Source organism: Diachasma alloeum, unplaced genomic scaffold (genome assembly GCF_001412515.2).
Source record: "Diachasma alloeum isolate Michigan unplaced genomic scaffold, Dall2.0 Dall_scaffold_00196, whole genome shotgun sequence".
NCBI lineage: Eukaryota > Metazoa > Arthropoda > Insecta > Hymenoptera > Braconidae > Diachasma > Diachasma alloeum.
This window is the reverse complement of record NW_021680361.1, coordinates 1,607,448-1,622,051: the sequence shown is the minus strand read 5'-3', so window position 1 is coordinate 1,622,051 and position 14,604 is coordinate 1,607,448. Positions and strand designations below refer to the sequence as shown.

General features: G+C 41.9%; 1 protein-coding gene across 1 annotated transcript in view; it reads right to left on the bottom strand.

Annotated features, from left to right (window-relative positions):
• Positions 1-14,300: 14,300 nt before the first annotated feature.
• The window catches only part of LOC114841732 (odorant receptor Or2-like), a 12,352-nt gene continuing 12,048 nt past the window's right edge, over positions 14,301-14,604 (bottom strand). The window contains exon 6 of the mRNA XM_029126832.1: positions 14,301-14,367. Coding sequence (XP_028982665.1) covers positions 14,301-14,367 — 67 coding nt within the window. The remainder of the gene's footprint in view (positions 14,368-14,604) is intronic.

Below are 14,604 nucleotides of genomic sequence, written 5' to 3'. Positions count from 1 at the left end.
TGGTGAAAGTCAGAAGAAGGGTACATAGAGGTACCAGGAAAGTAGTCATCATTATGGCTGCAACCCGGGTGCACATTGTACAGATAAATTTGCACCACAGCAAAGCAGCCTCGGCTACTCTAGTCAGGCTGTTAGCTGGGATGCAGACTGTCATAGCAATGATCCAGGAACCATGGATAGTGGACAATGCTATTAAGGGCCTCAGTGGTTGTGGCAGAATCTATCACGCAAACACTCAGGAGAAAATTAGATCTTGCATTGTTATTAAAGGACTAGACTCTTTCTTCTGTTCACAGGCTAGTGAGGGAGACCTGGCTGTGGCACAAGTGGATCTGGGCCTGGGACAAGGCGAGGAAATGAGCCTGGTTGTAGGGTCAGTTTACATGCCCTATGACTCGGCTGAACCACCTCCTTCGAAAAAAGTAAAGGACCTATGCAACCATGTGAAGGAAAGGGGACTTGAACTCCTGCTAGGTTGTGATGCCAACTCGCACCATGTAGCATGGGGGAGCACCGGCATTAACGGCAGGGGGGAAAGCCTCCAGGAATTCATAATGGGGGCCGGTCTAAACATCCTTAATAGGGGGTCAGAACCTACCTTCATAGATCGGAGACGACAGGAGGTCATAGATATCACTCTGGGGACGGATAGAGTGGCAGACATGATTGGGGACTGGAGGGTCTCAAAGGACCTCTCAGCGTCCGATCATCAAACCATAAGAATGTCCATCCACACAGTGAAAGAAACGGAATGGGTGAGAAACCCAAGACGAACAAACTGGGGAAATTACCGAGAGAGTCTATCTGACAATCTCAGGGATATCATCCTCAGATTTAACAACAAAAAGCAGCTGGAGGAGGCTTCGATTGCCCTAAACCAGGCCATCATGGACTCCTTCGAGACAAACTGCAAGCTTATCCCGAAAGGGCAGCCCACTGAGACTCCTTGGTGGTCAGAGAGGCTCGGTGGGCTGAGGGGCAAAGCTAGAAAAGCTTTTAACAAAGCTAAGAACATGAGAGCGGGCCCCCGTAAGGAAGACGCATGGAAAACTTACAGAGGCTTGCTCGCAGATTACAACAAGGCAATAAAGGCAGCCAAAGAGGACTGCTGGAGGGCTTTCACAAGCAATGTGGAGAGTCAATCGGAGACCTCTAGGCTGGCAAAAATCCTTGGAACAAACAAGACTCCATATCTAGGGAGCCTACAGGCACCAGATGGCAGCCACACGGAAACCATGGGAGAGACTCTGAAACTCCTAATGAACACCCACTTTCCAGGCTTCATACAGGCCCAGGAGAGAGATAAAGAAACAATGCAAAATCAGAGGGATGTCTACGAAACCCATGATTGGGCATTGGCAAATAAAGTAGTGCAGCCCTGGGGGGTCAAGTGGGCCATCAAAACCTTTGAACCCTTCAAGGCACCGGGACCAGACGGGATCTACCCAGCCCTATTACAGGAAGGGATAGAGACTATCACGGGACCCCTAACCAAGATACTCAGAGCTAGTATAGCCCTGAAACATGTCCCTAGTGTGTGGAATGAGACTAGGATAGTATTCATTCCCAAGCCGGGAAAAACCGGTTATATAAAACCAAAAGACTTCCGTCCTATAAGCCTCACATCCTTCATCCTGAAGACCCTGGAGAGGCTGGTGGATAGACACATCAAGGCCGGGCCCTTGGCTGACAGACCCCTCTCCCCCTGTCAATATGCATACAGAGAGGGAAGATCAACAGATACCGCCTTACATCACCTGGTGGGACTGATTGAGGGACAACTGGCGGTCAAGGGTTTTGCCATAGGCGCCTTTCTGGATATTGAGGGGGCTTTTGATAGCACTTCGAATCCGGCTATAGAAAAAGCCATGGAAGAACGACAGGTGTCCAAGACTATCATTGCTTGGACACAAAACATGCTGAAAAGCAGAAGACTGTCGGCAGGACATGGGAGGGCATGTGTGGAGGGACGTCCGACTAGGGGCTGTCCGCAGGGGGGAGTTCTCTCGCCCCTGCTATGGAACCTGGTTGTAGATGGACTTCTAAATCAACTAAGTGAGGCCGGCTTCCACGTCATCGGTTTCGCCGATGATGTGGCAGTTGTTGTGAAAGGCGGATTTCTGAGGGTGCTAAGGGACCTGATGGCAACAGCCTTCAATATCATTGAGGACTGGTGCAGGGTAACTGGCCTATCGGTAAATCCAGCCAAAACAACAATCCTGGTTTTCACCAGAAATTATAAACTGGAAAAGATCCAACCTCTGAAGCTAAATGGCTCGGAGATTAACTACACCAGCAGAGTGAAATATCTGGGTGTCCTCCTGGATAATAAACTCAGCTGGAAAGAACATATCTGTACTCAGAGAAATAAAGTGTTTGCCTCTATGTGGGCATGCAGGAGAGCTGTGGGCAGGACATGGGGACTCAATCCTAAAATGATGCTCTGGCTCTACCAAATAGTTCTACTTCCGAGACTGTTATACGCTGCGGTCGTCTGGTGGCCGAGGGTGAGTAAGACGGAAACAAGGAACCTGTTGAAAAGCCTACAGGGAACCTTCCTGAGGGCTGCAACAGGAGCCATGAAATCGACACCTACTGAGGCGCTAGAAATAGCACTCAGTATCCCACCCCTCGACCTTAGGGTTGTGAGTTGTGCTACCACAACTGCATATAGACTAAGGTGCCAACTAGAATGGAAGATGACGGGCCAAGGCCATACAAGGCTTAGCCTAATCAATGATCGACCCTTCATAGGTAAGACGGATAGGATTCCTAGGAAGTATCAGATCAGGAAAACTTTCAGAACGAGTATACCACCCAGACAGGAGTGGCTAGACTCGAAACGTAAACCAGGACCAAGAGAGGACTACTGGTTTACGGACGGCTCTGGCTTCAATGAAAGTTTTGGGGCAGGCATCTACCGTCTGAAAGATGGCTTCGGAGAGAGTTTTCCGCTGGGCCATCATTCAACCGTCTTTCAAGCAGAGATGCTGGGCATACTTAAGTGTGCAGAGTATCTGAACGCGAGAGACACAAAAAAGATGAAAATATTCATCTGCAGTGACAGCCAGGCGGCGATACACGCCCTGGAAAAACCCACTACAGAGTCACAGGTGGTGTGGGAATGCATGCAGGCATTGGACACACTGGGTAAAAACAACCGGGTCACCGTAACCTGGGTGCCAGGTCACCATGGGATTCTGGGTAATGAAGAGGCAGATAAGCTGGCCAAGGAGGGTACAGAAAGTGTGCCCTCACACGGCCTGCTTGGCATGCCCTTCGCAGTGGGAAAAACTCTTATTAAAGATCATTTCCAGCGGGATCATGTCAGGCGTTGGGAGAAAGTTGCGACCTGCAGACAAGCGAAACTGCTTATGAGAGGGCAACTAAGAGTTAGGACCAGAAAGCTTCTGGAGTTGCACAGAGGGGATCTGAGGGTAGCAGTAGGGCTCCTTACGGGTCATACAGCTCTCAGAGCTCATCTGTTCAAGATGAAACTTGCAGAACAAGAAGACTGCAGACTGTGCGGAGGCGATAAGGAGGGCGTCATCCACATTTTATGTGAATGCCCCCTATTAGCACTCCGTCGCTATAAAATCTGGGGCCAGGCTTTCCTGAAACCAGAGGACTTACAACAAGCGGCTGTCACCAGCCTTATTAGCCTAGTGAGAAACACAGGGCTGCGGCTGTGTGACTGACCGAAACTAAGGCGGAAGTTACAAAAGATCGTATGTTTTAGGTGACTCTGGGCGCTTTAAGTGACCAGCCGCACTTTTTCTATTCTATATCTAAATCCGTACGACTTGAGCTCTTCCGTAATCGTAACGACTCTCTCCGTGTCGTTCCACTTCTTCTCGTCTAGTGACTTCGTTGGATTCGCATAAATTCGGAATCCTTCGGGGTCACGTGTTACAGGACTAGGTGTCGCTAACACATCGATTGTAGTCATGACTGGCACCTTGATTACGGATGTGAATAGTCCCACGCTATAAAGTACAACTTAATGACGAGCCTCAAGTGTTTTCGTCAAAACTTCTGATTTCGATTTTTTAATTTGTATCAAGATCACAGTCCGACAAAATTTCGACCCTGGCTCTCCCAGAGATGAAATTACCCGCGTTAGAAAGATTAAAGTCCGTAGATTCTGAATCCGTCGACTAAATTTCACTAGGCCTTCTAGTTTTGGAGAAAAAAAATAAACTTCCCAAAAAGACGTAAAACCGTTAAATTGTAAATTCAATAAAAAACTAACGCCAATTGGACTGAAATAAAATTTGAAGAAATGAGGAAATTGAGCTTTGTAAATTGACGGACAGTTTTCTGTAATTGAAACACGGGATAATTTACAAAAAATTCAGGAAATAGGCATTGAAAATTACATTTAACCCTCAGAAAGAATCATTGATCTCAGGTCTGAAGTTGCACCACCCATGTATGATTCCTAATGTCAAATTTTGAGGGTTATACACTCAGTTTGAACGGTTTTAATTTAAAGTCAATCAATTGGACTATACAACCTGTTGTACTAGCGATTACTGAACTTGAGGCAATGAGGAATCTTGCTGCTCGCGGCAAGACTCAGCCTGATCTCTGGGAGAATGAGCTATTCAGTGTGACCTTTTCCTAATTTCAATTATTATTATCTCTTAAAATGATGAGAGGGTAATTGAAAGAAAAGGGCAAATAAGAGGTTAAGTTTTAATCATGAAATATATTCTCCGAACTTTACAACTGATAGATCGTCAGAAGACGTCAAAAAGGCCTTTATTTGAGATCTAGGGGAGTGGGGGAGGCCAGGCAACTTTTGTACACGTAAAAAGGGGATGACTCTAATGTAGATAAAAGGGGAGAAGCTAGTTGTGTCGAGGGAAGTAATCGAAAGAGATAACTAAATCGGATAATTTACTGAGGGAGTAAAAGAAATGTGTGCGCTCACCGTTGGGGGGTATGAAGGGTAATATTGTGGGGACAAGAGGGAAAATGAGGGGGGTAACTCGTACTCACGAAGGAACTTCACTCTGGCGAACACGTGGGAATTCCACTGGCGCCTTGCACTCCTTCAAAATACCAGGGCGTTTTCCTGGAGAACCTCCTTTCCACCTCGGGGTTTCCTGGGCACTAATACTAGAGCTGGGATGAGCTTGATGTGTCAAAAATCCTCTTTTTATCCGCCAAATAACTTCCGGGCGAATTTTACTGTATTCACTACTTACTTTCGAGGCACGTGGCGACTCACGGGGCAGCTAATGCACGAGTGACGGTCTTTTCTTTTCCTTCGCGATTCGTGGGGGTTCGTCAGGTGTCGATGTCCTTCAGTTTTTAGTGGTGACGATGACCACAATCCAGGGATGTCTCACAAGGGATTATTGCAGGTGTTGAATATTCGGGGGTCCAGTATGGGGAATTTCCAGGGGGCGATGGCTTCTCCAATTGATCGGGTGGGGCCGGAACTGATGTCTTCCTTCGGCTGATGTCTTCGCGATGTCCAGGGGCGGGGGTAGAGGGGCGATGAGGGGAAAAGCGAGGGAAGAGGTAACCAACGGTGGCGATAATTTGCGGTTTTAGGGGGCAGTGTGAGTTGGGGAAAATTATGTATAAAAATAATAAAAATTGAATAATGTGCTTCGTCACAACAGGTATTGCAACTAGAATGGACTTATGTGGCGAGAAATTGGTGGGTAATAGCATTCTTTACGTCCAGGTACTGCCTTTATCAGCATGAGATGAGAATCATGTCAATCAATATGAAGAAAGTTGATCAGTTTTATTTCTGAAAGGGTATTCAACTTGGTGCAATTGGAGGCGAGACGTCTCAACCCTGATGCACCGTTTATTCACAGGAATTGATGCTTCTCAATGAAGATGATGACACCAGTTGCATTATATCTTCTTCTCCATATTTTCCCCCACCGAGTCCTCTAGAAAATCTCGAATTCTCGAGTAAAGTCCTCTCCATCGAGCCCGAACAAGATTAATTCACCTAACTCCTCGAAAATTTTTCAATAAATACATCGATTCTCTTTATGAATATTGAGATTTTTTATACTGAAAATTCTTCACAATAAATTCATATTCAGTGCATCTAACATGAAAAATTGAATAAATTTTTTTCTGTCTATCGAAAATTTTGTCAGCCGATCTCATCAAAATTTTTGTCTTCTTCAGTGAATTCTGAGTACCCAGCAATTGTTAGAATTGTTTTCTGCACTTTTCCTATATAACTTCATCTATGAAAATAGAGTAGAATAATTGATTTCAAGATGCAGCTTTGCACGCTCCACTCAACTTTATATTCCATATTTTATTTAACAAATGAGAGCTCAAATTGTTCATTGACAGCAGTTTTTCCATTTAACGTGTCAATAAAAACCACAATCATGCCACGCAATTGTACAATTTCTCCTGATTTTTTCTGCTTCATCTGTATCAAGTACATGCCTAGATCACAGTGGAGGAATATTACGGATTTAGCCAAAGGTGCATACAAAAAATGCTTTAATCGCCCAATGATGAACTTGGAGAAATCATGGACTCCTCATCGATGTCGCTCATCTTGTTATCGACAACTCACAGGATGTGTTACTGACGGTAAAAAATCACCATTCATCACTCCAGCCATTTGGAGAGAGCTGAGAGATCACTTGAGTGACTGTCATTTTTGCCTGAATGACTTCCGCCGATACGCAAGCAAAGATAAGGATAAAATCACTTACACAAAGGTATCGTCCGTGGATTTACCAGTAGTTGATCTCGGCATCCCAGGAACTGCAGCTCAGTCTCCTATAGAAGTAGGGGAGGGGGGGGGGCAAAACGGACCGGGAGGCAAAACGGACCCCTGGGGGCAAAATGGACCCCTAAAAAAAAGTTTTTTTTTTCTTTGATGCTTGGGAACAGTGGTGATACCACATTCATCAACGTTATAAATGTCCTTATTAGTTAAATTATCCTCCGCTATAATTGTTGCTATCAAACTCATAAATCTTGCCACAGCCTCTCTATTGAATCCTTTAGCTCTGGCTTGGGAAGTAGGTTGAGGCTTGCGTAGAGATAAGACAGAGTTTCGCTTCATAAACCCTCGACGCCAATCTGCGCCAGCTCCACCATGTGTGAATCGGTGGGGGATGTTATTCTTCTCTGCCAAATCATGTGCGAGTATGCATAAGTCTTTGGATGTTAATCCATGGAGTCTACTCTCCATCTCCAACACATAATGACAGATTTCAACTTCTTGTGTTTTTGAAAAAGTTGGCTTCAAACTTCCTAATCCTAGATATCAAACAAATTAAAAAATTGAAATCAATCCTGCTAGTTATGGAAAAAAAATATGAATGAAGCAGAGAAGTGGACAAGTTGATGTTGCCCATAACTCTTGATATTTGATCATGTTGATAATGAGAAATTTTAGGATAAAATGTCAAAAATTATTTTTTCTGAGTAATTCTCTCAGCTACGAAAACGGTCTTCTCACTTTTTCTCCTAAAATTACTCATTTCTGAGGGAAATGCAAAAACCTAACCCAACATCAGTTTGCTACTGAATCAAATAAATCATTTCTTATCTCAAAAAAATTGGAGAATGATTGTTGAGTGAAATATGGAAAAATGTTGAATGTTACCTTTCTCAACTGCCAATTGAAGATCAGGATTCTTTCTGTAACATTCAACTCGACGTTTGAAGGTTGTGGGGGGTAATCCATATCTTTCTGCAATTTGTTTATACCCTGGTGGGTTTAATGACTCTGATGAACCTTCCACATAATCAATTATGCCTTTGGCCATTGAAACTGCATCCCAGTCCTGTCTATCTGTCGTTCGTTTATAATTTCTGACCATTTTTATTCAATTGAATTAGTCATAGTGCACGTATTCTTTGTTAGTTCTCTGTTGATTATTAATAATGGCTAATGGAGATGAATATGAAGATGAATATGGAGATGAATATTCGAATTCGAAAAATCAGGAGTGCTGCCACCTAGCTGTTCTGAAAGAAATTACCACCCAGGCACATGTACTTTTTTTGTGAGGAGTGCAAAGAATCAGACTAAAACTTTGTTATTTATTACTAACCTCATATTTTATATTTGTTATTATTCATTATTGTTATTAATCATCACTGTTATTATTTATTATTTTTATTAATCATCACTGTTATTATTTATTATTGTTATTCATCATCATTGTTCTTATTCATCATCATTCCATCCAATTTCACCAAGACTTTTGATTAGAACGTGGACATTTTTGACACTGCTGCTACGTTCACCTCGTGTCGAAAAGTGCATTTTCGTTTACTCGTAAACGAAAAGTCTTTTCGTTTACTAGTAAACGAAAAAAGGCACAGTTCGCCACTCGCTGAACGTAACATCACTGTCAAAAACTATTGTTCGACACATGTGAGACAGGAATTTTCAGCTCGTGTGATTGGCAGCCCTCGGCTTCGCCTCGGGCCGCCAACTTCACACTCGTGAAAATTCTGTCTCACTCGTATCGAAATATACTATTTCGTATTCATTGGGATAAAGTTATCTTACCATGATGTTGTTCTCAATTTTCACCACCACCTCCTCCTCCATCACTCTCACCCCTCCTATTCAGTGATGAATTTTGGAAAATTTTATTCATGAGAAAAAAAAACTTTTTTTTAGGGGTCCATTTTGCCCCCCGGTCCATTTTGCCCCCTTGGTCCGTTTTGCCCCCCCCCCCACGCCCTACAGACAGAGGAAAAATCGGGAAAATCCCTCGAAGATCACATTGATGGTACTTACGAGCCCCCATCAAGCGCAAAGAGACGAAATTAACTAATTTTCTTCAATCAAGACCGTCTAGACAATTTGATCAAAAACATGAAGCTGACTAAAGAGAATTCAGAATTTCTAGCATCGCGCTTGAAAGAGATGGATCTTTGTGAATCCAGGGTTCTCATCACAAAATACCGTGAACATGAGTGCCACTTGCACCAATTCTTCAAAGAAGCGCCTGAGCTATGTTACTTTTTCGATATTGATGGGTTGATGAACAGTATGGGGATAGAACACGACCCGGACGAATGGCCACTGTTGGTCGACTCATCGACATCTAGCTTGAATGCAGTCTCGCTGCACATTGGCAATATTTATCCATCACTACCCATCGGCTACTCTACCACCTTGAAAGAAATGTGTTCGAAAAAATTGGGTATAAACATTATAAATGGTGCAGCTCGCCAGACCTGAAGATAGTGGACCTCATCTTGGGACTGCAGCTGGGTTGAACCAAGAATTGTTGCTTTCTATGTCTTTGGGATAGTCGAGACAAATCAAGGCATTGGTGTCAACGTGATTGGCCTACTCGTGATTATTTCACTATTGGGAAACAAAATGTTGTAGAAGAACCGCTTGCTGAGCCTGAGAAAATTTGTTTACCGCCGTTACACATCAAACTAGGACTGATTGCGAACTTTGTGAAAGCTTTGAATAAAAATGGTCAGGCTTTTACCTACTTAAAATAATTTTTCCCAAAGTTGAGCGAAGCCAAGATAAAAGTTGAAATTTTCGTGGGCCCTGAAATAAAAAAATTGATGGACAATGATGGCGAATTCAAGAAAGTTCTGAACGACATTGAGCGAGATACATGGGAGTCGATCAAAGATGTCTGCAAGAATTTTCTCGGAAGTTCCCGCCCTCCGGATTATCGAGATCGTGTAGCGAAGACGCTGAAGAATCTCAAGGCTATGGGATGCAACATGTCCCTCAAGATTTATTTCCTCTTTTCCCACCTGAATTCTTTCCCTGAGAGGTTAGTAGATGTGAGTGATGAGCATGAAGAGAGATTCCATCAGGACATCTCAGAACTAGAATGTCGATACAATGGAAAATCTCCATTGAAAATGCGACAAGAGCAGCAAGATGTCTCATTCCCTCAAGATCAGCAATTGCTTGCACAATGGGTTGCATAATTGAATTAATTGACTTTGAATTGTATCTGTTCAAACTGAGTGGATAACCCTCAAAATTTGACATTAGAAATCACACGTGGGTGGTGCAACTTCAGACCTTAGATCAATGATTCTTTTTGAGAGTTGTATGTAATTTTCAATGCCTATTTCCTGAATTTTTTGCAAATTATCCCGTGTTTCAATTACAGAAAACTGTCCGTCTATTTACAAATCTCGATTCCCTCATTTCTTCAAATGTTATTTCAGTCCAATTAGTGCACGCGTTATTTTTTTATTGAATTTAGAATTTAACAATTTTACGTCTTTTTGGAAACTTTAATTTTTTTTTCACCAAAACTAGGAGGCCTAGCGCAATTTTGTCGACGGATTCAGAATTTGCGGAATTTAATCTTTCTATCGCAGGCAATTTCATCTCTGGGCGAGCCAGGGTCGAAATTTCGTCGGACTGTGTAATCTATGTCAAATGTATTTCAATGGGGCGAGCTTGAACCGTCTTAATGATTGATAAGCATGAGGATTTTTGAATTTTATAATTATGATGAATCATTTATTTCAAAATTTAAGGATGCTTATCCATTCCCCGTCAATTGAGTATTTCCGTGTTCGAGGGTAATTCTATACAGTTTGTAAATCTGACAGAATGACCTAAGAAATCCACTTCCTTCATGATTGAAGACAACCCATCATTATATGTGAGTGATCAAGGAGTATCAAATTCACAATCGGCAACCCAGTCCCGATATTGTAAGAACCTGTAAATTTTCTGAATTCTCTATTGCATTGAATGAAAAACTAAAATTTCAATACATCATGAATTGATGGAAAGCAGGACTTAAAATTTTATTTTTATTTCACTTCATTTACCCCTGTAAATATAAAAATCTCAAGGAATTTTTGAGGTCCTTACAGTGTAAAATTGGAGGACCAGTAAATAAGGTTTTCACAGTTTTAATTCCTACATTAACATATTACATTGTTGTTATCCTACTTACGGCACATCCTTGTGAGATTTGAGACCAATTTCAACTTTTCACTCCTCTCGAAATCATAGCTATTCATAATTTTGTTCAATTCACGTGGTGTCGGTAATACCGCTAGGCTGCTGTGGGTAATAGCACTCAGCTGGACGCTAATAGCACTCAGTGTTCGTTAGCTCGTCAGTGCAAATACCGGTCATTGAATAAAATAATGAAAGTAAAACATTTTATTTTTTAGATAATGATTGTTGGTGTCATGAGAAAATAGACAAAAACAAAAACAAATGTTTTTGCAAAAAACTGCACCAAGAAAAAGTTTTGTCGGGTCGTTTCTGGAAAGAAGGAACATTTTTTTCTGGAAACCACAATTCCCATAGAAATTTTGCAAAAAATTAACAAATAAAAATCAAAGCCAAGTTAAGAAATGTCCAATGGATCATGGAATGTGCTATCAGATTATTATGGGGAGGATAACTCTGAATAGAAGGATTTTCAAAAAAATTTTCATAAAATAAAAAATTCAGTAAAGACAGGATTCAAAGTTCTTGGCACGGATCAGAAGATACAGATTGATACGAGACAATGAGTTGGAAAACTCCGCAGTGACTCCCGAAGACTATTTCAATTGTTTCACTTATTATTCCGTGTAAGATCAGTCTATTATAACAAACAATTTAAAACCCATAATTTTTCAAAGAATCGATGTTTCTTACCTTAAAATGTGCCTTAAATTGTCTCATGCTTTCGAACGAAATGTGTTTCGTTAAATTCTCATCGATATTTTTTCTCCCTTATTAAAAAAAATCCTCCTCCCCCCCCTCCCATGGATAGTTAACCTCCCCGACACCACTCCTGGATCCTGTCCCAATGGGTTTCCTCATCATTAGCCGTAAGCTTCGTTTTGTACAAGAAAAAGTTTGGAATTTCGCAATTCACGAAAAATCGATTTTTTTAAGTTTCAAATTGCGATTTAAAAAAAATCAAAACAGGTATTCTGTATTTTTTTCTACTTTTTCAAATGGAATTTATCCCATGTTATTTCCATCAAAAGTTTTTTTCTATGAGAAAAATGAATTTTCACAAGGGTAGTTGATCCTCCATATTTCACCCCCCGGAAACGGTTCTAATTCGCATTTTCATCATTCCTTATGACCTTCATGATACACTGCGAAAGAGTTGTTCAAAAAGCTTCCTTATGTGTGCAATCGAAAAATGACCCCGAGAGGTGGTCAACTTCAGAGAGCACTTTTACCCCCTAAAACCCAATGGGCAGCTAAAAAAAATACGTGTCCCTTAGTTTTGGGTCCCCTATAACATATTTAAGTTTCATCGAAATCGGAGGGGGACACCTGCGTAGTATTTCTTGTTAGTTCTTTAGAAATAACTCGAACCCATTTTAATAATTGACGGACAAATAATCTTAAAATTCAAAATACCATATGGGAAATATTAAATCTTAACTTTTAACGTTATTTATTGCAAGCCACATACATTCTTATAAATAGCTATTGCCCAAGGGCCTTCAGCCTGGAAATATTGCATTTTTGAATTAATTCCATTTTTCAATTTTGAGGGGTCCACATATTTATGTATTTCATTCGTTCATTTCACTTCAGACTCTATTTTTGTAATTTGATAGAGAATAGTTCTAGATCAGGTTGTAGCGTCAATGATACAAGTAGCAGTGTGGCGGAGATTGGAATCATGTCGAGCGCTATTACACAACGGGGGTAATAACGATCGATTGGGTGTCACTACAGTTTTTTATAAATTTTGTAAATTCTTATGGACTTCTCAATCCGGAAAACCTTACGACGGGTAAAATTCGACAGGAACCAAATGCCAATCAGGGCGCCAGTCCATTTGACCTCCAAAGAACAAGATCCAGCGTGTCCGAGCAAAATGTATTTCGCATAAAAAAAAGATTTCTCGATGATTCGATACAAAAAAAAATAATATTCAAATACTCATTATCTCCTCGGTGAGACTACAAACTTTCGAGAAAGTACTCGCGCACCAATGACTCGATATAAAGTAATGTTACAAGAAAGACAAAATAATAATCAATTTAATACTGGGACGTACAAAACGCAACGAACGCGAGGATCACCGGACGCAAACAACGTGAGAGCCACGGCGACAAGAAAATAAAAATTATCGCAATTGACCAAACATTGACCCACAATTCCCACAAATTAACACACAAATCAACACAGTAATTAATGCGAACGATAAAACAACACACAAAAAATAAAGAATAATAATAATCAGAATGATAATGCAGCTGATGGCTGCTGCGTGTCGCGCCGTAGGGAAAAATCTAATTTCTCCTCAAACGGAGACAACGGAGACAACTAAACAAAAACCACGCGAGCACTCACGGAAAAAATAACGTTCACCGTTACACGTAAACCTTGTAGATTAGATGAATAATCCCCAATGAAAACGGCGGCAACGGCAGGGCTGGGCCAACCCCAGCATGCGCCAACAATAATCACAAAAAAAAAAACAAATCAGAAAGACTAAATAATAGTTTGGGCTCTGAGAGCGTAAGAATACGGGTACTATCAAATATGTCTCAACGAAGAGTGAGGTCCTCGGCGAAAACTTCACCCTCGGATTTCATTCCTCCACCCCATTCCACCAAATTTACGCGAAGATGCCCGCGTAGAATTCGAATAATTAAAATCATTCATTGTTTCATTTATTGGTCCCATCAAACTGGCCTTATGGACGGTGCTGTAGATCCGCGTGGTTCAGCGCAAGAAGCAACATAATCCGTTGCTCCCTCGATGCTGCGGCCGCTGTTTTTTAGCACGCGGCCTTGCGCCAATATGATGAGGGTGAGGCAGTGGGGGTACGAGTGCAGAAGCCGTACTGGCTGGCGCTCATGAATTCCTCCGCTCTTCCGCTGTGTGTACCTTCAGGTTCTCGGGTGTGTCCGTTGGTGATTCGTCGGTGACCGCTCCAGTGCTGTTCTTCGACTGCTCCCCTCGTGCTCCCCTCGCCGCGAAGCTCGATGCGCATACGCAGTGAGCGGTATTTCCCCCGTTCGTTAGAATTAGGGGAAAAAGAAAATAAACAAAAAAAAGCCAAAAATATTTATGTAAATAGTGGCCCTGGGTGATCCTACTCCTCGTTGCGCTCGGATACTAATTTCCCTCCCTTGAATCGCGGTCAGTTCAGGTGAGGACAGTGCATGACATTTGTCATGTCACAGTGTACATATCATTCTCGTATATATTCATTTCCTTGATATATAGAGGAGCCCTCTACTAAAGGATCGTAATACTCAGATGTACAGACATGCGTCTGAATATAATTAATAAGAATGACTACATGACAAAGTGACGACAAAAACTGTCAATAAGTCAATAAGAAATTATATTATTAATTGTCCTCAAATTTTTGGAGGATTATACGTAGCGTAGTGAAGAAGGAATAAACAGCTGATATACAGGGTGTTTCAGAAGTACATGTACATCTGAACACCCTAGGATCAGGGGGTGATTCTAAGCAGAAAAGTCCTCTTGCACTTTTTGATCAGACTCACCCCTAAAAAGTTATTGGCAATTAAGGGTGGGCCAATGGGGAGTGATTTTTAAGCGGGCGCACATCCATGTGATATGCAGCATATGTGTGTGTGCCCGCCCCACCATTCTACGAGACAAAAGAGCGCAACGATATTGCTCTC